Consider the following 23,152-nt stretch of genomic DNA (forward strand, 5'->3'; position numbering starts at 1 on the left):
CGGCAAGTTATACAATACCCGAACAAGTTTACTGCGGTTAGTGCGTAATGGGACTCTGAGCTTTAATTGGTTATGTGCAGATCAGCCATGACACAATACGCACTACATGAACTGTAATTATTGTCCAATTAAGCTTTCCATTATAATATTTTGTTTATTTGTTTTAGGAAATTGGTGGACAGTCAAATGCTTTGGGGACATTTCGGGGACTGTGGCTGTTGAAATGGACAAAGGAGCTTACATCCATGCACTAGACACTGGCCTATTTACTATTGGAGCTCCTCACAAGGGTTAGTACATGGATGGATATGACTTGCAGGGAAAACTGTCCTCTCAGCACTAGGAACACTGATGGTCAAAACAGAATGGCCAAACTTGAGAGCCCACCCTCCACATCAAGGCGAATTCTATCAATGAGCCTCTAACATTATTCATGGACTTACCCTTATGGTGCCCCATCATATGTAGCCAGCATGCAGAACATTTACGTATTAGCAACACCCAGAGTCATTATTATTCAAATAGTTGCTTTTTATTGTATTTAAAAGAAAAAAAAATCTGGGTTTGTTTTTATAATTCCAGCCTTTTATATGTGGGGTAATCCAGCCCAGATGACGCGGCCCCAAATTCACATCGGCTAGCGTTCCTGTAGACCAGTGATGGCTAACCTTGACACTCAAGCTGTTGTTGAACTACACATCCCAGCATGCCCTGCTACAGTATTACTATTTGGTCATGCTAAAACGGATACAGGGCATGCTGACCCGCTAGAGTGAAATCCTGCATTGTGAATTGATGTGCTCGCTGTACAGCTGCAGATCTATTCGCAGCCTTGCAAATATCTTCAAAACTATCTGTAAGCTGCTCTCCATCTAATTATTTTTCCTTTGGGTACCAGTCATCGCAGGATCAGAGTCGCCAGAGACTCACTCGGCGGCAGTGGTGGAAACAGGCATATCCGGCCTGTTGCTGATGTCACACACCCTCCCCTAAAACGTTTGGGCACGCCCGTGTTTTCCCTGTCACTTCCAGCATTTTTTTTTTTTTTGGGGAAGCCTAGCATTTTTGTTGACACTCTCATGAAACTGCCAGTTCCCACCCGCAGACACCTCCTTCCTGTCAATCGCCTTGCGCACGGCCAGTGATCAAAAAAGCAGCAGGACGGCCTTGCACATTCGTACTACGGGCACATACGCATGTGCAGTGTATTGATAAGCGACTGGCATGCAATCAGGTCTGAATTACCCCTAGAGTAGTGATTGCTTTCATGTCATACTGTTGTATGGGACATATACATAAAATAAAAATCTACAGAATTCCTCACCCTATTTAATATAGTGGCCTATTTACCTATGACTGTGGCTTTAAATATCATTTTGTTTTTCCCATTCAGACGATGATGGTCCAGCTCCCCCAGAACAATTCACAGCCATCAAATTATCAGATTCCAGGTAATAAGCTGGTGTATGTTATTATACAGGAATGGATCCCCTAGATGCTGCACATTTGGTTTTATGGGTATATTTTATTTAACATAGTGTGGATAAACTTTAGGCTTACAATAAGTGGAAAGCCAGGCATTACCTCATATATGTTTTTGAAACAATAATCCCCAAATGAGTCAGTATTCTTTTCTGGAGGGAAAAAATGAAGCAAAATGGAGGGTGTGCTAAGGGAGCAGCCAAACCCAGACCACCTTGAATATGTCCAGTATTTCTTTTCTGTCTGGATATTGTGGTACAACATATAAAGAGATGATCTCAGGATAAATATGCACCCTTTGTATCTTTAGTCCATTTGGTTTAATTAGTTATTAGGCGGCATAAAGTTATAGACATACTGTGCAATTTCTGCAGAGATTTGTTCAGTTGGAAAGTGCTCACGCACCAATGTTGTAATTAAAGTGACATTTTCTGTTGAAGTGAAGAGCGTTAAGTTTAAGAAGGGTCTTAGGAGTTGGTCAGATGGCCGGGCTTCCTATTTCATAAATAAATGAGGAACGCACAATAGTTCAAATAATGAAGAGCAACAGATTGGTAGATTGTATACCAGAGCAATAGCTGGTTTAAACCAAATGTAAGGGTATCCCTAGCGTTATTCCACATTCTTCTTACTTGTGGTCTTTATCTAAGTAAGCTGAACCAATGCAGTAAATCACACACACAAGAGAGATATGGAGAGGTCAATCAGATAAGAGAGTTGCTAAATCTGCCTTGCATCAAGCTTCTCCCCCCAACATTTGTTAAGGTACTTGTTTCCTAGCTTGGCGCCCGTCGTGGTTAATCGCATACCTTAAGTTAAGGTATGCGATGGATGCGATTTTCTGTCATTTTTGAGCCATTATTGCCGGCATGGGTAAAATCGCGTCCATTGCATGCCATTATAATGGCATGCAATGTGACCGACGTGATCAACGCGATTTTACATAGGGTACAATGTTAAATGGCCCCCAGACCCCATTTTTCATTGTATGCCCCCCCCCATTGTTAACGCCAACCCGAAGCGTGGCGAGCCCACGAGGGGCGGTGTCTTTTACATTGGGCCCAATGTAAAATTGGGCCTCAGGGACCATTTTACATTGATTCCAATGTAAAAATCGTGTTCATCGCATGCGATTTGGTTGCATACGATGCGATCAACGCGATTCTTTAGGTCACGATTGTGCTAGGAAACAAGTACCTTTGTTAATCATAATATATTTCCCATTATTGAACATTTATAACTGCTCAGTTATTTTCAGCTAATGTAGAAAGATTTTTTTCTTTTGGTTTCATTCATTTGAAGCTTTGAAACAGACTGGGAACTGAAAAGGCATCTGAACTAGTGTTTTAAAAAATATAATATGACCTATCCAGTGCTATTGCTTAACTCCTTCTTTTTTGTGTTTGTGCGTTTCTTTGAAAAGCATTTTTGCATGTTTTAATTATGTTTAGTGTAAAATTAGTTTTATTGAAAGATCTAAAATAAATCATATCAAAGCCTAATAACTTTGGATTGTTAATGTTAGAAAGCATTAAAACATGATTGATCAAGGTTTCTTATACCCCTTTCACACCAGAAATGCAGAGACAAACCTGGGAATTAAATTCCAGGGACAAGCAGGGACATTCCTGGGTTGGGACCCATTCACACATGCTTTTGAAGCAGGGACAACCCGAGTCGGCACCGTTCACACTGAACCCGGGATGACCCTGCATTTCTATGAGAATAGCATTGAAAATGGCCTTTTTTTAGGCTCACATTAGATTATTGATTATTAATAATTAAGACACAAAACATTTGTAGTGTTTCAGCCTTTGTTTACTTGTATAAAACAAATTAAGTCATATAAAAGCATCTTCCCCTCTAATGATTAACAGCTCTCTCACCTCCTCATTTGTCCAAGACATGGCACACATTGCAGGCTTTCAGGGGTTAAAATGAACTTCTGGGGTTTGTGGTGCCACAGAACATGCATGCTGTATGCTGTCTCTGGGCATGTCTGTGAGCGTCCACCACAACAGGAAGTTGCCCTGCTAGCAAATCAGCACTAGCAGAGGCAACACGGGAAGCAGGGACATGTCCCTGCACCTTTCACACCAGCCAGTAACCCTGGAAGGGCCCGGGAGCAACCCTGCTACCTAGCAGAGTTGTATTGCCGGCAAACTAACCCGGGAATTTGTCCCTGGAACCTTTCACACCAGAGCTAGTCCCGGGTTGTTTCTGGACCCAACCCGGGAATTTAGGCTGGTGTGAAAGGGGTATAATACAAAGCATTGTTTTGCAGTATTATAACAAACAGGATTACTTTTTTTTTCATTTAAATGTTAATGCGGGGAAAAAAAGCAGCGTTTTATCTATATTATTCCCCATATATTTGTCACTTATAGTGTCTTATTCTTTTTTTAGGGTTGCACTAAAATCTGGTTACGGGAAATACTTGGGGATTAATTCAGAAGGCCTGGTCATAGGTCGTGCAGACGCCATTGGTGCTAGAGAACAGTGGGAGCCGGTGTTTCAAAACGTGAGTTATGCTTCTCCTACAAAACGTTCGTAATCTCCAAGATTCAGGAAACATTCTGTGTTTGTGTGTCCTATATCTTTAGATATTTCTGAGATATTTTACGCTCTCTCCTGTACATGTGAAGTTTTTATTTGCAATGAGAAGCCTGTTTTTTTACCTATTTCTTTTGGTCGCGTTATGATGTAGTAACACGGGTGTATACTTTTGTCAATGGGATCATGGTATGAATGATTTCTGTGTGCTTACTACAGATGTAGCGCACCTAATTCAGCTGGGAGCTGGCGATAGAATTGCCAGCCCCCGCCATCTGCCAGTTAATGTAAAAACTTTTCTTCTTCCTTTCAGGGGAAAATGGCTTTGCTTGCGTCGAACAGCTGCTTTGTGAGCTGTAATGAAGAAGGTGACTTGGTGGCACAGAATAAAGCGGCAGGTGAAGGAGAAATGATAAAGGTATTACTGGTTATTATTGTATTCTCCTTTTAAATATAAGGAGTGGGAGGGTACATTTTATACCCAAGGTGGAAATCCGAAGGATTGCTAACATGTTTATATAAACAATGTTGTCCCATCCTAAAATTTAGTATGCTTTAATACAGGGGTGGATATATTTGTCAGAGATGTTGGAGTACTTCTTAAAGTTAGCAGCTAAAGTATTTATGGGGTTTAGATGGCTCATCCAACCTGGTGCCGGATGACTGCCCTACAGGGGGGATCCTGATGGTCAGTATCCCGACTGCCGGTGCTCTGACAGGGGGGATCCCCACTGAGGAGCTATTCTCCCTTGTGGGGATGCAGGACCCTCATAGAGGGAGTATAGAACTTGTGGCGAGCGAAGCGAGTCACTGAGCCCACAGCGCTCCCTCCTTTTAATTGAGGATGGGGACCGAGAAGATAGAAAAGGGAAAGCAGAGGGGGAGGGGTTAGGGTTAACATTTTGGGAGGTGGCGGAAGACACCCTTCTTGGCCCAACCCACAAACTTCTCACCAGCAGGCGAAGAGAGTGGTGATCAGAGAGAGAAGGAAATAGAGGGGGTCAGCAATGAGTGACACTGGGACATAAGGCTTGAGAGACATAGTTGGACTTGAGGATGTGGAGAGCATTGAAGGAAGGGCTTATGGAGACACAGCGGGATGAGGATATGTGGCAACCACAATAGCTAGCAACCCAGCTATAGTTCTCTGTTCTACGCCATATAAAATATTTTCTGGGCTGTGCACCATGCATAGATTTTCACACATGATCTCTAAACACATACTGAATGGGAAGATTTTGGAGAAAACCTTATCTATGGACAGTGGGATATACTTAGAAATAAAGAGCATGCATGAAGGTTTGGGTTGTGGTATTATTAAAACCTCACACACTCACTTGTGTGCTTTGCAGCTAGGTGTTCATTGTCATTTCCATTCCTCACTGCAGATTCGATGCTGCGCAGAAAGAGATTCCAACAGAAAAGATGATATTCCTGATGAAGACAGGGGCAATGTTAAACAGTGTGAATTTAACTATGTGTGAGTATAAGATGTAACTTGTATATTCTTGGGGCTTTGCTGGAAATGCGCTTTTGCATTCTCCCCCACTACCTGCCAACAATCGTCTGTGTGTTACAGTAAGTCTGTGGGTCACTTCTCCATGCTGCTCTCAAGGACATCACCTCTATTCTGTTATGCACACTCTACGCTTTGTCCTCTCCTGATTCACTTTCTGTTTCGCCAAAGGCACCTTCTTTGGGGTATATTCAATGCCCTTTGCCAAGCTGTGACGGCGAGCAGTGTCAGTATTGTACTGACCCCCCCTGTACTCATCATTTCCACCTCGCTAGAAACGGCAAGTGCGTCCATCAAAATGGCGAGGGTTGCCGCTATATGCAGCAGGCTTGCTGCATTAGCGGTGAACCTTGCTGTTCGGGGGAACGGCGAGTATTCTCCTGGAACATAGAAAAGGGTGAGCCGGTGAGGGGTTAGATGGCGAGGATGGCTTGTTTTTGGCGATCACGCCCGAAAACAAGCCACCCTTGCCACAGAAACCCCCCTCACCGTAGGCCATTAATACCGCCTTTTGTGTCTACCTCAAGCTCATAATCTGCATCTACACCTTGGTTTATTACAAGACTCTTCATCTGTCCTCTGCTGCCCTCCTCATTCCTTGGTACATTTTCCAGCAACACCTTCATTCCAATGACACCAAACTGTACCCTCGTTACTACTGTCCCATTCTGTCCTTTCTTGTGTCTAGCTATGTATCATCAATGTTCTCCTACTCTCAGTGCTACACAGAGCTCATTATCTTCCCACCTTTCTCCAAGCTACCCCACATCCCAATCACTGTGAACAACGAAACACATTCGCCAGTATTCCTGTCAAGAGGCCTGTCTCTATAACAAGGCTGTCGCTTCCACCTTAAAAACCATTTTTTACCCCTTGATGCTTTAGTTTTTTCTCCCACCTCAACTACTACAACCTCCTCTTGTTTGGTCTCTCTCACCTATCTTTCTCTGTATGTGTCCCAGGTGTCTGTCCTTCCTCTTCCCATTAATATCCACATCCCATTCTCTCCTCCAAGACTGCACATGAGCCTGATATTCATTTTTATTTATTTTGCAGCAAGAAATTTCAAAGTTATCAGGATCGTAAGATGAAAGTGAGCCAGGAAGACCACAAGGATCTTAAAAAAGCCAGGACAGATGGAACTTTTCATGAAACACTTCTGGACAGGTAAATCAGAGGCGGTCAATTGTATAAGCATTTGAAATGTTCTCCATATCAGAAAATTTAGCTATAGCTTCCATGGTCTGGTATTCCTCACATTATGCAGATTATAGCTATACAAAATTCAGCCACGTACCAGGATTTAAGTATCATTCACAGTGTTTGTGCTCTATATATCTGTTTTATAAACTTACCTTTAAATGCCTTTATTACCCTGCAATTTGCCAGTTTTCATTCTTATTCTGAAAACCCCCCTTTCCTGTGTGCAAGCCAAGAAACATTTACTAGGCATAAATAAGACTTGATTGTAGGGCATATTTGTTCTCAAAATGGGTAAAACCATGTGCACTTAAGGTGGGGCAAATGTAACGTGCAGTGAGAGTTAGATTTGAGTGGGGTGTGTTCAAACTGAAATCTAAATTGCATTGTAAGAAGAACAGCAGTCAGTATTTACCCTGCACAGAAACAAAATAACTCCACAAAATCCAACACACTCTCTGCACTACCTGCAGTGCACATGGTTTTGCCCATTTTGAGAACAAATTTGTCATGGGATCAGGTGTGAATTAGGCCCATGGTGTGGAGGCTTTACTTAAAGTGGCATACGTGAGTGTGATAATCCAATTGTATCTGATGCACAGATTTGTTACAGTGTTAAGGGCTGTGCTTAGGTTGTCCAATCGGCAAGATATTTCTGTCTATCTCTTTTTGTCTGTGGTAACTGGTCATATGACTGTCTGTGCTGCTGTGATCACACGCCACAGCTCTTCCATATATGGTTGTGTTATGACTGAGACAGCCAACTCCAGTCCACAAGAGCTACCAACAGTTTATGTTTTCCAGACCTCCTCACAAGTGAAGTAATTAGCTCCACCTGTGGATCTGTTTTTTTTTTTTTTTTTATTTAAATTTTTATTGAATGTCACATATCAAAATAAACAATAGAACAATTCAAGCATAGTTATGACTGTTTGATTTGTTTTTGGGAAGGGTACAGAATAAAGACAAGGGTGGGGTGGGGGGGGGTAACGGTATTAGTGCAATAATACAATACAATAGGTTGGTCATACAGTTTCTATATTCTACGTTGCTAGATCAGATTTATATTCCTTCCAAGTTAGCCATAGCTTGATTGCGGAAGATGATGAACTATAAGTTATGCCAGCCGTTTCGATTTCAAAATGAGATTGCACCGCCTCTTCTATCTTTATAAGACTAGGTACATTAGTTGTCCTCCAATTGCGGGCTGGGAGACGTTAAGTTGAGGACAGTATATGCCCAATTACATATTTATCAGAGGGAGAGGCTATGACTGGAAGAATATGGAACAATGCAACAATGCATTTGATTGTGGGGCGATAGCTCTATGTAATATAGTGGAGACCAGTCGGAATACTCGTCTCCATAGTTCAGTCAATAGAGGGCATGACCAGAATATGTGGTATATTGATCCTACCATGCCACAGTTACGCCAGCAGAAACAAGGGTTCGTGGTGCTTATCCTGTGGAGAAGGGCGGGAGTCATATACAACCTATGCAGGAGTTTAAAATATTGTTCAACATGAGATATACATTTAGACAATTTAAAACACTTCTGAAACACTGATTGCCAATCCTCTTCTGATAAGGTAAAGCCCATATCCGCCTCCCATTTGATTTGAGAGGGGAGTTTTGAAAAATGTTGAGGTGTGACTAGGTGTGTATACCACCTGGATATTGCGCCTTTACTGTTTGTCTTCTGGAGTAATGCTCCTATCGCATTGGGTATTGGCTTTAGAGTCTGAGGGGGTGGGGAAATAGTTCGCAACCAGTGTCTCACTTGTAAGTATTTGTAGAACTCTTTCCAAGGTATAGAATATTTTTCTTGAATTTGGGTGAAGGAAAGTAATGTTCCTGAGTCTATTATATCTTTCAGCGAGATAATGTTATTAGATATCCACAAGTCGAGGGACAAATTTGGGATTAGTCGTGCTAACCCCCTCAATGATAGTTTTAGCGTGGGTAGTGACCCTCCTAGCATACGGGACCTACAAATATTCCATGTTTTAAATATCGCCTGGACTACTGTGGAGGTTTAGGTGAATTGTTTTACGTCTGAGGGAGGTAGCCATAATAGGTCCATGAGAGGGAACTGAGATGCTAGGCCCCTTTCCACTATAACCCAAGGTTTAGGTTTATCGGTACTCATCCATGCCCCTATAGAGGAGAGTATAGAGGCCATTTGATACGCTTGAAGATCTGGGTACACCAGACCTCCATGGGACCCTCCATTATCTTTCGTGCTAACCTTGGTTTTTTGCCTTTCCATATGTATGATATAAACAGTTTATTGAATTTTGCGAGTAGGGTGTCAGGTAGAAATATGGGTATTGTTCTAAATAAGTATAACAGTTTTGGGAGCAAAACCATTTTTAGAGCGGCTATTCGGCCCATCCAAGATACGTGTTGCATCATCCAGTCCTGTGTCAATTTTTTGAGATTGGTTAGTAGGGGGGGGGGGGGGGTAGTTGCATGTAAGAATGTCATGGGGTTTTGCCGGGACGTGTATACCTAGGTATTTAATGCTAGTATCCTGCCATGCATATGGATATTGAGATTTAAGTTGGTCTAGTAAGGTAGTAGAAAAATGGATCGGGAGTGCTTCCGTTTTGGAGCAGTTTTATTTATAAAAGGAAACTGATGAATAGTCCTGTAGGACTTTGTGTAGGTCTTGTAAAGAGGTGCTTGGGTTTGTAAGAGGCAGCAGAACATCATCCGCGAACAGACAAATTTTGTGTGAGTGGCCAAACAGGGCAGGGCCTGTAATTGAAGGTGTGGTTCTGATGCTTTCAGCCAATGGTTCAATTGCCAAGGCAAACATCAGGGGGGACAGGGGACAGCCCTGGCGGGTGCCGTTAGATATTCCACCTGTGGATCTTATAAAATGTGTCAGTGAGTAATCAGTGCACCTGTGCAGCAGCTAGGTGGTCTGGAAAATGTGAACTGTTGGTAGCTCTCGAGGACTGGAGTTGGCTACCACTGTGTTATGATATCTGGTTCTATTAATGTATATACTTTTACTAAGTCTATTTACTATTTTATTTGTTCTAAGCAGGCAAATTATTTAAAAATCATTATCCATTCTGTATGAAATGATTGTATAGACTTACTAAATACATATGTTAAAATGTTTCATATTGTACATTTAAACAAACTGTAAAAGTCCTGCAACAGAATGGCCCCAGTCTCCGTCCCTGTCTGGGTATGGGGTTTTACAGATTTGTCCGGGAGTTCTTATACTGCAGGGGTGGCCAAACCTGTCCTCAAGATCTACCAACGGTGCATGTTTTCCAGGCAACCTGTGGATCTATAGTAGGAATGAATGCAGCATGTTTTGAAATGTGACAGTTAGTAATGACTACAGCTGTGCACCAGCTAGGTAACCTGGAAACGTGGACTGTTGGTAGATCTCGAGGACCGGTTTGGCCACCCCTGTTATACTGCTTGTTACCTGCTGTTACTGACCACTCCCCAAGGTGCTACTTAGACACAAAGCAGTCATGGGATCCACGTTATGTTGGTAGTTTAACTGCAGATGAGCAGCATGCGCTTCAGCACAAAGATTTTTTTCACATTTTGGTTTGATAAAGTCAAAATTGAGAAACTGATTGGTTAATGACAATGCTACAAAAACATCTTTCTTTAACAATAAACCTAATGTTTAGGCTTATCCAGATTTACACATCTGGGAAGGCAAGTACCAGCTATTTTTACATTTAACATCATTGTGGTTTCTTTCCTTTTGCAATTTGAGATGTGTGTATTTTGCTGTGCCATGCCGATTCATGGTGAATCACTGTCAAGTAATTTAAATTAAATATATACAAGTTACTGTATTTTAAAACTCTGCTATTGTCTTTACTTGGTTTATATGCTCACTTGATCATTTTAATAAAAATGCAATTTAAAAACAAAATTTGATTTTAAATCAAACAATACGATTTAAATTAAAAACAAACAATATTTTTTTATGATCATTTTTCAAACCCTGGTTTCTGCTTGTTGAAATATTTGACCATCCTGATGGTAAATTTGTAACATCATTTGTTTTTATCTTGCAGGAGATCAAAACTGAAAGCAGACAGATACTGCAAATGAAAATGGGCATCAAATGCTCCTTAATATCTGGTTTTACAAGTTGTAAATTGTTTCTTGCCTGTGTATTTTATTATTATTTTGCTGAGATTGCATTAAATAAAAGATTTTCTTAAAAAGTGTGCGGAATTTTACAGGACAGTCAGTGACATACTGTACAATTAAATGCAAGTTCTACTTATTTACAATTGTTGATGATATTGTAATAACATAAATTTACCAAATGCAGTAATTGTTCGAACTAGAATTACATCTAAAAATAGTAAACTCTATACAGGTTGAGTATCCCGTATCCAAAATGCTCGGGACCAGGAGAATTTTGGATAACGGATAATTCCGTATTTTGGAATATTTTAATATTTCAATGATGTATTTTGAAGTATCTTGCATTTATGCTGTATAAACACATAAAATAAACACAAATATATTTTATTACCACATAAAATACACACAAAAATATTTTATTTGTTCAAAAAACAAGGTTTCAAAACATGTAACAAAATTTGTGTACTATCTCAGATATTGATCTTGAATGCCAAGCAATCATTTTCTTGTACATATATAGTGCCAGTTACATATCATGTCCTCAGTAGTGCTGTTACAGATGTCACCAGTGAGTTTTTAGCTAAACAATTTTTTTTTCTCACTTTCTGGAAAGTATGGTTTTCGGAATAATTCGGATAACGGATATTCGGATACGGGATACTCAACCTGTATACATAAAACGAACAACATATTATTATTATTATTATTATTATTATTATTATTAACAGTTTCTTATATAGCGCATACAGATTCCGCAGCGCTTTACAGAGAATATTTGAACATTCACATATAGAAACAACTCTTTATTGAACAAAGAGTATTTTAAGCAGAAAAATTATGATGGGTTCTCTAAATTATAATCACTGATTCAGTTCATAATATTCTGAATTAAGCAGAATACATGGGGTGTATTCAATTCACCCGGCGAGGGGGTTAAATGGCAGGGATCGCTAAACCCAAGCAATCCTCGCCATTTACCTCCCGTGCTGGCCGCTTACCCTATTCAATGTGCCGGGTAAATCCTCACTTTCAGAGGACAGGGAGGATTCCCCCAAACAGCGAGGCTCGTGGCTAATGCAGGGAGCCCACTGCATTTAGGAGCGTGCCTCGCTGTTTTAATGGCCGCATACGCCATTTCCCCCTGGCTGCAAAACCTAGCGAGGGGGAATCTGCATGTGCAGGGGGTTAGATGAATACTGACCCTGGGAGCTGTGACAGCGAGCAGGCAGCACTGCTCGCAGAAAGCATTGAATACACCCCATGGTGTTCTTTGTTAGGTGCAGTTACTGATAGACTTATGGTACTTTGTCAGCCTGTGACAGTATAGTTAATCCGGTCTGCAGTCTTACCAGGAACTAATGTTCATGTACTGTAGTAACCGGAGATGCTCCCAAGTTGTGGAGCTGCTAACAGGTGGTTAGAGATGTTTGCACATGTCTGCTAATAGACTGCTGCACAGGTAAGTGATTATGATTGGTGACAGAGGCAGGGCTGAAAAACAGGATTTAACTGTTAACACATTTCTATGCACATACTGTAGCACTCTTATCAGCAGTAATCCACACTGCCACAGAAGTTCCAGAAGAAAAATAAATGGATAATTTATTATTCACAAAAATTCCATACAACTGTAGTGCACTCATGCATTCCAGTGAAGTGCATGAAAGTTGGGTAGCAGTGGTTTAACTACCAGTGCCATCTTCCAATATAGAGACTTATTGTGATTGGCGATCCGGGTATGCAGACACAGGTTGACCCGTTCTCACGGCAAAAATACTCGTGTTAAAAGGCAAATTAACAGGTAGAACTTCTTCACCCGGGAATTTGCCTAGCAGCGAAAACAGGGGTAAGTCTCTGCAGTCCCATGCCGGGTAAAAGCCGTGTAGTTCTCACTCACAGTGAGAACATGGTATTATACCACTTTGCCGGGTCATTTTGCTGGGTGCAGTCTGACCCCTTTTCACACTGAGTAGCAAATTACTGGGTTAAAAATGTCAATGCTGAATTGCACAGGTATCTCTTCAGTGTGAAGGGGTCAACACGGTTTACAAATCCCTGGTCAAGACAAAGGTTGGCGACCTGGGATTTAAGACCCAGGTTGACACTTTCACACTGAACAAATTACAAGGTAGAACTGCTTCACCCAGTCATTTGATATTCATTGAAAGAGGGGTATTGAGTGATGGATCTGGTGATATTGAAGGGAGCACATAAAAACTGTAACTTGGATGTAATGAGGAACATACAGTAGGAGCAAGTTTCATCTTTGCTCCTTTGCCCATGGCTATTCTATTGTTCTCAGCTGCAATACGTATTGTATTGCAGCTGAGAAGAATAGAATAGCCATGGCTAGCCATGACCAAAGGAGCAAAGATGAAACTTGCTCCTACTGTATAACGCCATGGGGATGACTGGAGCAGCGCCAAACATATCAGTTCCAAGATCTCTTTTTGAGGAGCACAGTCACAAGAACAGTATTCCCAGCACACCTGATGCTGGCGATTTTAGGGGAGATATAGTAAGGCTCCTAAAGAGAGAAGTGAACAAGTAGAGAAGTTACTCGTGGCATCCAATCCATATTCTAGTAAATTCTATAACATACTGAAGGTAGAAGCTAAATGGTTGCTATGGACAACGTGTCCGCTGTTTTTAGAAGGCTTGAAACATTATCCTTATATTTATTAGAAATTAAAACACATCAGTCTAATGCTAAGAGTGTGGAAAGAATGTATCCATTTCATGATGGAGAGACATAATGGAGTTGGGATCATTAAGTCGGGGTAGACATGGTAAGCCTATATGCTACACCTATCATTCTCCTTGATGAGGATTCTCTAATAGACCTGTAAGTACAAAGTGCTTTCCCAAATATTATTCAGGAGCAACATTGAAATCAGATAGACTTGTGGTGAGAGCTGGTAGCTCCAAGAGATGGGGATGCAGGCACTAATCCCCAGCCTGATGGAGGGGCTTGGGCCTGCTGCTTGTCTCGCCCTCCTCCTTACCTTTCAAGGGCTTCTACTTGTGACTTCCTAGCAAATGCAGCAGCAGCGTCCTCTGGCTGTGGCATGGGGAATCAATCGCACTGATCATGCCTCCTAACATATGCTTCTGGTTGGGGGGGCACAACAGTGCTCCCCCGTTGCGATGCTGCCAATGCAAATTTTTTGTTGTTTTTTTAAATAAAGAATTTTGGCCACCAGTGGCAGCTCCATATGTGGGCTGGGGCTGCCAAACATCTCCATCCCGGACACACTGACAGTTGGTGTGACTCTCCTATTTGAATTTTAGACTGCACTGCAGCCTTGCTGTTGGGGGGACACTCCTTACATTAGGCCCTAGCTAGAGCTCTAGGTGGACATTGAGGAGAAGATAATCTGGCAATAGCCTACTTGTAAAGAAGTATGTACAGTATATTCTACAAATAGGAATTGCAGTGTTGTGGAAAACTTCTTTAGACACCTACAAACTAGATGGGCCAAGTGGTTCATATATGTCATCAAATTCTAGGTTTCTAAGATCTATGGAGGCCTAATTGGCACTAGAAAATGTAATACTTCATCCTATAGCAGGTGACAAGAAATCTCCCCATGGGACCTGTCTGTCTACTGCTTAATGCTCTAATGAAGGCCCTGTTTAAATCAATGCATGAATTCTTGCTGAGATAATGACACTGGAGCGAAGGAGCTTATACTGGTTGACTCGCAAGGCTGCAAATTTTGTCAGATGCCACCCGCACAGCAACCTTGTGTAACTCTCTATGATAAAGTGGTTCTAAGAACAAAATCTCTTTGTTAACCAAAAAATTATTTTAAATACAGTTCAATATCCCCTATCATTAAGTTTTATGAAAAGACTGTTCTAGCTTTTAAAAATCAGGGAACGCCTCCTTATCCTGTCTTTTTTTAACGTTTAAAGAATCCCACACGGAAAATGAAATTTACCACTCATGCATTTAAGGGTGCTTCCAATCCATTGTACTGGTGACATTGCAACCTTTTCTACTTTTACAATGGGTTTACTGAAAAAATTTAATTGGGCTATAAATCTTGAGTTGTATTTATAAACCATGCTGTGTTTGGTGGGATCGTTCTGCTTATTGGGTACTGTCCCAGTGTCCGCTTGCGTGCTGCAGTCTCCTGCGATAGGGGGGGTTTGGTCAAGCTCTCAACTTACATTGGGTATCTGTGTGGTATAAGACATGCGGCTTTGTAGGGATGATGGGAGGTAGTTCTGTTATATAAGATCTACATTGTCTAGGTCGACCTTGGGTCTGTCGACCATTCCTAGGAGTCAACCTACTCACTGTTGACCAATGGTAGTCGACCTAGTGATTGTCGAGCTAAACATTGTCGACCCAGGGATTGGATACCATGCATACCTCCCAACATGACCCTCTCCAGGAGGGACACATTGCTCTGCTCCTGCACTTTCTTCTTAATGTATGATTGCCATCACCTGTGTTAAACTTAAGAAAGGTGTTTCACCACAGGTGATGGCAATCATACATTACCAGGGAAGTCCAGGAACAGCAATGTGTCCCTCTGGAGAGGGTCATGTTGGGAGGAATGCCATGTGTACAGCCCCTTGCATTGAGGCCATGCCCTCTTCAGGCATGCAATGGTGTACCTAATTCCTTTTCACAGACATTATTATTATTTGTGATTCAGTGAATTGTAGTCAGAGCTGACCCTGACACTTTGGTGAACTGTAAACGCCTTACCTGCAGGGCGCCCCCTTGACCAGTGGTGTCCTAGGCATTTGGCTATATGACTTGAGGCCAGTGCTGGCCCTGCCTTATGCTTCCCTACACTTCTGTGCAAAACATGTTCAGTCACTCTCACTGACTTGATGCAGCAGCACAGTCAGTATCATGTGAGAGACCCACAGACACGAGGGCTAGCCTAGCACTACTAGGAACTTGGATTAAGCAGGAATTATAGAAGCATGTGACTGCTGCCTCTGCCGCCGCCCCGGGAGCGGTCATGTGACAGCTGTGTATATATACAGGGTGCGTGGTGCCGGCGCCGGCCGCGCTGCTGCTGTCACTGTGTCTGTGCTGATAGAGACGGAGCCGGAGTGTGATGCAGCTCCCGGTGCTGGTGGCGGGGGCTCTCCTCCTGTCCGTGAGTTCCCTGAGCCTGGCACAGGATGTGCCCCCGGTGAGTTTCAGTGCCTTCCCGACATCTGAACCCGTCGTTGCACTACAGGGCACAGCATGCCCTTTTAGCGAAGTGCTGGGAGTAGTAGTCCCCCAGGAGCCGAGAAGCTACAGGTTACTTACTCCGTCTGGCTTCTCCTGTGCTAGCTCTTACGGGCAGGCGTACAGTACGGACCTGCATAAAGTACTGTGTGTTGTGTAATGTGCTATTGTGTAGTGTAGTTACTGCTGTGAGTGTTTGTGTAATCACTACACTTCCGCCTTGTGACAGCACCAGCGCTCCCCTGCCCTATCACACACTGATCTGTCCTGTATGTTTTGTGCTCTGAGACCTGTATTAAAGCAGTGTCTGAGACTGAAGCACATTGGAACATTAATAATAATAATATGTCTTAAAAAGTAGTGTGTCAGTGATGGAGACCAGGTTGCAATGTGTCCTGCATTACCAGAGGTGTTAATCTACAAGTATTAGTATCTTTGGCAGTCAGGGAGTGCAGGACATTGGAGTACAGTAGTAGTGAAGCACATACTGTATGTACTAACAGCGCTGTCTGTCTTGTTTCAGTACACAGAGGATTGCAGAAGTGGCTCTTACCCTCCTTCTGGACCTACGTAAGTGACAGTAACATTTTTTAGCAAGTGTTTATCATTAGCCCAGTACTGTATCTCATTGAGTACTCTTTATCTTGTTCACTGTTCTTATATAAGTGATCAGATTTTACAGTATAATAATTTCGGGTGCTGGATGACTGCCCGACGGTCAGCATCCCAACATTGAAATCCTGACTGCAGGTGCTCCGACAGGGGGGATCCCGACTGACAGGGGGCTATTTTCCCTTGTGAGGGTTCCTGACACCCATAGAGGGAGAATAGAACCTGTGGCAAATAAAGCGAGCCACCAAGCCCGCAAGGGACTTCTTTGCGCTCGCCCCCCTATCGGAGTATTGGCAGTCTGGATTCCAAAGTTGGGATACTGAACGTCGGGATCGCCTGTCGGACCACCATACCACACCCAATAATTTCATAGGTACTTGTGTATTAGCAGGGTGCCCAATTAGCATACGTACACTAGTGTAGGGAAATTGCATCGCATGGTCTGTTTTTAGTGCCATGCAATGCGATTTTCCTATGTAATTTATTCACTGCTCTCTTGGCCCTGGCGGATCGCATTGCATTGCATGCGATCGCACCTCACACAAAATTGCATGCGATTTTATAGGGTGCGATGCCATTACATTTACTATACACTTGTATGACATGCAATGGGGTTTTAGGCACCCTCCCCCCCACACTATCCACACCACCCCGAGGCGTGGCAAGCATAGTGGAACGCGTCCTCCCGACCTTTTCATACCCCCACTATCCACGTCGTCGTGGAGTTGACTTTATATAGTGTGGCAAGCCACCAAACCCGGAAGCGTGGCGAGGGGGCACGGATTTCTTTACATGTATTTCGCGTGCGCTCGCCACACTATATAAAATCAGCTCCACGCCGACAGGGATAGTGGGGGTATGAAAAGGTCAGGGGGACGCCTTCCGCCGCCCCTCGCGGGGCTCGCCGCGCTTCGGGGTGGCATGGATAGTGGGGGGGGGGGTGCCTAAATCAAATCTCATTGCATCTCATGGAACTGTATAGTAAATTTAATGGCATCGCACCCTATAAAATTGCATGCGATTTTGCATGCGATGCGATCACATACGATGCGATCCGCCGGGGCCAAGAGAGCAGTGAATAAATTACATTCGCATCGCACGGCACTAAAACGGCCCATGCGATGCAATGCGATTTTCTTATGCAGAAACGCCCACTAAGCAATTTGTCTAGTGGGCACCCTGCTAATACACAAGTACAACTTCATAGTACCGAATAACTACTTTAGCTTGCACAACCTTCCATCCTCGGGCCACATGCAGCTCGTGACCGAATTTTATGTGGCCCACAAAAGGTATAAGGCAAAAAATATGGTCAGAAGCTGACCTAAGTGGGGCTCTTGACTGGCAGCTGTAGAGGACTGGTGTTAGAAGTCTGCTAAAGAATGATAATCTGTGGTCAGCCAGGGATTCCCCAGCCACTTTTTGTCCTAATTTGGCATTCAGACACCACCCACAGCGGGATTATAGTCTTGCATGCATGACGGTCCTCTCCCTTTGTGAAAGGATACTACACCTCTCACATACAGTATAGGCTTCTTGCCCAGGAGAGGCATCTGGTTAATTATGTTTTGGAGTGCTGCTTGATGCCTGGTCATTTGCCCCAGGCTCCTCAATGCACACTGTGATCTCTGACTACCTCTGCAAGGATCTGTTGGTCACTGTTCCTAATTCCTGCTTGGACGCCCTTCATTGAATAGACAAAGGATCTATTATGTCCATACTGCATCTTGCTGTTGCTGCCATCTACTAACTTTGGACATTTTTTCCTCAAAATTTTGCAGGCATGACTCCTTTTTTTAAGTTTATAGTCTACTAGAGCTAGTTTAAGAATTAGTTATTTATGATTATTTCTCATTAGTTGATGACAGTTACGCTGTGGAGAGATTCTCCTGCGGCTTCCCTGTGTGTTACACTAGTACACCCTGGCTGTATATGAATGCTGCAGTTTAAGAATAAATGTTATTCAGGCAGAGGCAGAACTATCATTAGTGTAGCAGGTGGAATGCACCTGGACCCCTGTCACCCACTGTATTTCCCTTTTACACTCTGCCTCTCCCAGCCACCCACAAGTTCCTCGACTGGTCTAGTATATGTTAAAGTGCAAAAGTTTGTGGAGAATAAGTAGTTCCCCATTTGAATTATAATGTACACAACACTTCATGAAGGCGGGATGGTCTTTGGATGGGGCTCGCCACCTATTCTATTCTCCTTCTATGGGGGTCGTGGACCTCCACTTGGAAGAATAGCAGGTGGCCATCGGACACCCATCTGTCGGAGTTTTGACAGTCGGGTAAATGACTGTCGGGATCCCGACTGTTGGCACCGCATCCGGTACCCTTTGGATGTGAGGCAGTGCTAATATACGTGTCAACATGGTACTGAAGCTTTTCTTTGTCCCTTTGTTTTATTGAAGGTGTCTGACAAATTAAGATTTTTATTTTTTTTTTTGCAAAGATAATTCATCACTCTCTTTATAGATTCAGAGGAAGTGTGCCATGGTATACAGTAGATCTGGACCAGCCACCCTGTGAAAGATGGCAAAAAGTAATAGGTGATAAGAAAGAACCGGTGAGTGCGTGAAGTATAGCTTTTGAGGAAATTAAAGTTGAGCACCAATTTTATGGGGGATTTTTTGGGTTTGTTTGTTTTTTGTTAAATGTCCAAAATAGAATTATATTGGTTGTGAGCTGTCATATATATACCTTGTTTTTGGCTACATACACACTCCCTAGCACAATGTATGTAACCAATGCCTATCACTGCTGATTTTCCATTTTCAGAGGACTGATATATGCAGCCCTATCCCCCACCACACTATATATACCTGACTTCACTCACCAGATCTCATAAGTGCAAATAAACGTGGCGACTGAAGATATTCTGTAATCAGATTGTGACCGTTCTGATTGTCCACATATTGAAAGTACTAGTAAGCTTGCTTGTAGCAAAAGCTAGTCTGCTACCGTCTGTGTTTGTGCATGTGTGTGAGAGTAAGAGATGTAGTTTCACTTCCTGTCAACAGATGGCAGTGTTTCCTACATACATGGACACTAGACATATATATTATAGATGGTTACTACTCCTCAACGGGTATGGGTCATTAGGTTAACCACTATTGGTCGACAGTGAAACGTCAACACAAGCAAAAATGTTGACATGAGTTCGCATAGGTGCTGCGCTCACCATGCTTTGGGCACAGTGCCTAGCTGCACACGGTGCACTATTTTCTATTCTCCCTCTATGCCAATGGGATGTTAAAACATGAACAAGTCGGTTTAAAAAAAATATCATGAAAAACCCATGTTGACCTTTTTCATGTCGACCTTTTGACTGTCAACCAATAGTGGTCGCCCTTTCGACTACCGGCCTAGACCTTGTCCACCTAATGACTGCATAGCCTCCTCACCTCCTGTAACTTTTATTATTACGTTGGTTAGCATTTTGTGAGATCACACAAATCAAAAAACGTCGTAGTCCAGTAATGTGATTTTGTTTTTGTTTTATAGCTGGTATTGCTTATGCAGCATATTAAGAAGCTGACCGCTTCTATTTGGCCAGAACTTATTGACATTGTGGATACAAAACTGGTAAGTTTACATATCACAACTTAGATTTGTGTTACTATACAAAGGTGTCTTTATGGGGACGCAGGCGTGTTGAACCCACCCAGGTGTCATCCTGCGGCTTCTCCTTGGTGGCCGGAAACTGGGTGCTGTACCGTTACATTACTATGCAGCGCACCGTACTGGTGACAACAGGAGTGTGCCATGGAGTCAAGCCCCTACGTGTGAGACCGTGCCCCCTTTCATTTGCCCGACTTTGGCATGTGGGTGTCTCTATTTGCTGCAGTTACACTGTTGATATATAATTGTATTGTAGGCCTGTGCACATGATTTATTATACTGTAAGATGCTAAGGGCATGACAAGACCACCTGTACTTCCATTTTTATAGTATCCTCTGCAGAAAGGTTCCATGCACTTCGTACTTAATATATGCCCAGAACTCCTTATCTGAATGTTTTGGCAGTAGGCGAATACATAATACACTTCCCAACAGTCTCGGCGGCACTTGCTTTGTCTAGGTTTGCTTGTGTCCGGAAGAGCGGATTTCTCTTATAAGCATATCCCTGGCCTCTATTACGTATCAGAGGAGACGACTTCTTTTCTTACTGCAGGTCTGGGATACGAAATCAACATAGCTGGGCCCTTGTTCATATGTTGCTACAGGGCCCGTTGATACACTGCTCGGCCTTCTATGGCAGTCACACACACACCTGTTGCAATCTCTGACAATCCCTGTTACTGTTTTTCCAATGAAAAACAATTACTTTATAAGTTGTTGTTGCTAACATTAACCCCTTCCTGACGCAGCCAGTTTTTGCCTTCCTGACGCAGCCAGTTTTTGCCTTCCTGACGCAGCCAGTTTTTGCCTTCCTGACGCAGCCAGTTTTTGCCTTCCTGACGCAGCCAGTTTTTGCCTTCCTGACGCAGCCAGTTTTTGCCTTCCTGACGCAGCCAGTTTTTGCCTTCCTGACGCAGCCAGTTTTTGCCTTCCTGACGCAGCCAGTTTTTGCCTTCCTGACGCAGCCAGTTTTTGCCTTCCTGACAGAGCCATTTTTTTCAAATCTGACATGTATCACTTAAGTGGGTATAACTTTTTTTTGCTTTTACTTATCCCAGTGATTTTGAGATTGTTTTCCCGTGACACATTGTACTTTAAATTAGTGGTGAAATTTGGTCGATACAGTTTTTTTTGGGGGGGGGGAAATACCAAAGTGTCGTGAAAAAATGGAACATTTTGCTATTTGCAAAATGTTCCATTTTCTGCTTGTGAGACAAATAATCATATCACTCAAAATAGTTAATAACTAACAAAGACCATATCTATTCTTTATTTTTAAATCATTATTTAAACCGCCTTTATTTTTTTTGGACGCTAGGGGGCAGCAGAGTCTAAATTTTACACTACATGCATTTCAACGCTACTTTTGGCTATTCACTTTTTAACAGCCAATAGCAGCGATCGCCCAAGACGGGAGGCATCGCTGCCCCCCCTGGGCAATGAGGGAGGATGTCTGCTGTCAGGGACAGCAGACATTGTCCCTCTGCCACCTCGTCTCGAGACGGGGTGGCAATTTTAAGTCATGACGTATATATACGTCATGTGTCGGGAAGTACTTCCCGGCCATGACGTATATATACGTCAAATGTCGGGAAGGGGTTAATGATAATAGTGTTCATTCTAGAACCCTGCACCTTTTAAAACCCTTGCAGTACCTCTTTCCTGCCTGGGGTGTCGCTCTCTGCTGTGGCCTCTTTATTACATTGGGGCCTGTATCTCAACACAGACAAGACTGTACTAGAAGCACCAAAACAGACAGCGACGCCCCAGGTAGGAAAGAGGTACTGCATATGTTTTGAAAGGTGCGAGTGCTAGAATGAACACTAAATATATGGCAGCAACACAGCATATTACAGAGAATATGTAGTTCTTCACACTAGATAGGTTCCATTTTTTTTTTAAAGCAAATAAATTAACCTACCTATTTGAAGTGTGGTTAGTAACCATGCAAACATGGCAAGAACATACAAACCCCACAGGTAACCTGACCCATAACCCCAATTAACGCAGCAGTGATGACCACTGGGCTACCATACTCATCCGTTAGCTGTGAAATATGTACCAGTGTGCACTGCCATTCACACTGATATATTGTCCACATCGTCTAATGTGTACACACTAATGCCTGCTTCCATCTACCAACATCCGTGTGGTCACATCTGCAGTGCTGCACAACCGATGGGGTGACCATCAGCATACAACTGAATGCGACCATGACTAATATATCATGCACTATATCATTCAATGTATATGGCCAACCGACATCTGGTCCCGTTGGCCAAGATACACATTGTTGTATTGTGTACCGGCCTAATTTACCAGCACTCCATCAAACAGATATTTTGCTCTTGTGCCATTCACATCATCATGCATAAATTGTGCTTAAGGAAGCACTCGGAGGCCGTCTTCATCAAGGCATAGCGTGTATGTAATCTTATCAGCCAATCATGTGGCAACAGTGGAATGCATAAAAACATGTAACCATTGTCCAGAAGTTCAGTTTTTCAAACCAGACATCATAATGGGGAAGGAGATCTAAGTGACTAAAGGCCCCCATACATTAGGCCGACTTGTCCTAGGGACAAGTCGGACCCAATTTACCTGCGAGCCGCCCGGCAGCTCCCCGGGAGGCTCACATACAATTTGGCACTTGATGTGCCATTTTTACATGGGATAAATCGCATGCGATTTATCCCATGTAAAAAAAAACCCGGGGAGCTGCAGGGCGGTGAGCAGTAGTGGGGGCGGGCAGCGGCAGTAGTGGGGACGGGCAGCGGTGGTGGGGGCGGCCAGCGGCGGTAGTGGGGGCGGGCAGCGGCGACG

The 23,152-nt window shown here is 43.0% G+C and overlaps 2 protein-coding genes across 3 annotated transcripts in view; both read left to right on the plus strand.

Annotated features, from left to right (window-relative positions):
* The window catches only part of FRG1 (FSHD region gene 1), a 233,125-nt gene extending 222,157 nt beyond the window's left edge, over nt 1-10,968 (plus strand). For both annotated transcript variants that reach the window (XM_083169419.1, XM_083169412.1), the window contains exons 4-10: nt 168-290; nt 1,394-1,451; nt 3,889-4,003; nt 4,349-4,453; nt 5,424-5,515; nt 6,608-6,718; nt 10,813-10,968. In XM_083169419.1, the coding sequence (XP_083025545.1) occupies nt 168-290; nt 1,394-1,451; nt 3,889-4,003; nt 4,349-4,453; nt 5,424-5,515; nt 6,608-6,718; nt 10,813-10,849 (641 nt within the window). In that variant the 3' untranslated portion in view covers nt 10,850-10,968. The remainder of the gene's footprint in view (nt 1-167; nt 291-1,393; nt 1,452-3,888; nt 4,004-4,348; nt 4,454-5,423; nt 5,516-6,607; nt 6,719-10,812) is intronic.
* Nucleotides 10,969-15,895: 4,927 nt separating this feature from the next.
* Nucleotides 15,896-23,152, plus strand: part of ASAH1 (N-acylsphingosine amidohydrolase 1) — a 33,377-nt gene continuing 26,120 nt past the window's right edge. The window contains exons 1-4 of the mRNA XM_083169431.1: nt 15,896-16,053; nt 16,618-16,664; nt 19,184-19,274; nt 20,213-20,293. Of these exons, the coding sequence (XP_083025557.1) occupies nt 15,976-16,053; nt 16,618-16,664; nt 19,184-19,274; nt 20,213-20,293 (297 nt within the window). The 5' untranslated portion in view covers nt 15,896-15,975. The remainder of the gene's footprint in view (nt 16,054-16,617; nt 16,665-19,183; nt 19,275-20,212; nt 20,294-23,152) is intronic.

The sequence above is a fragment of the Crinia signifera genome, chromosome 1, assembly GCF_055691185.1.
Source record: "Crinia signifera chromosome 1, ASM5569118v1, whole genome shotgun sequence".
Lineage (NCBI taxonomy): Eukaryota > Metazoa > Chordata > Amphibia > Anura > Myobatrachidae > Crinia > Crinia signifera.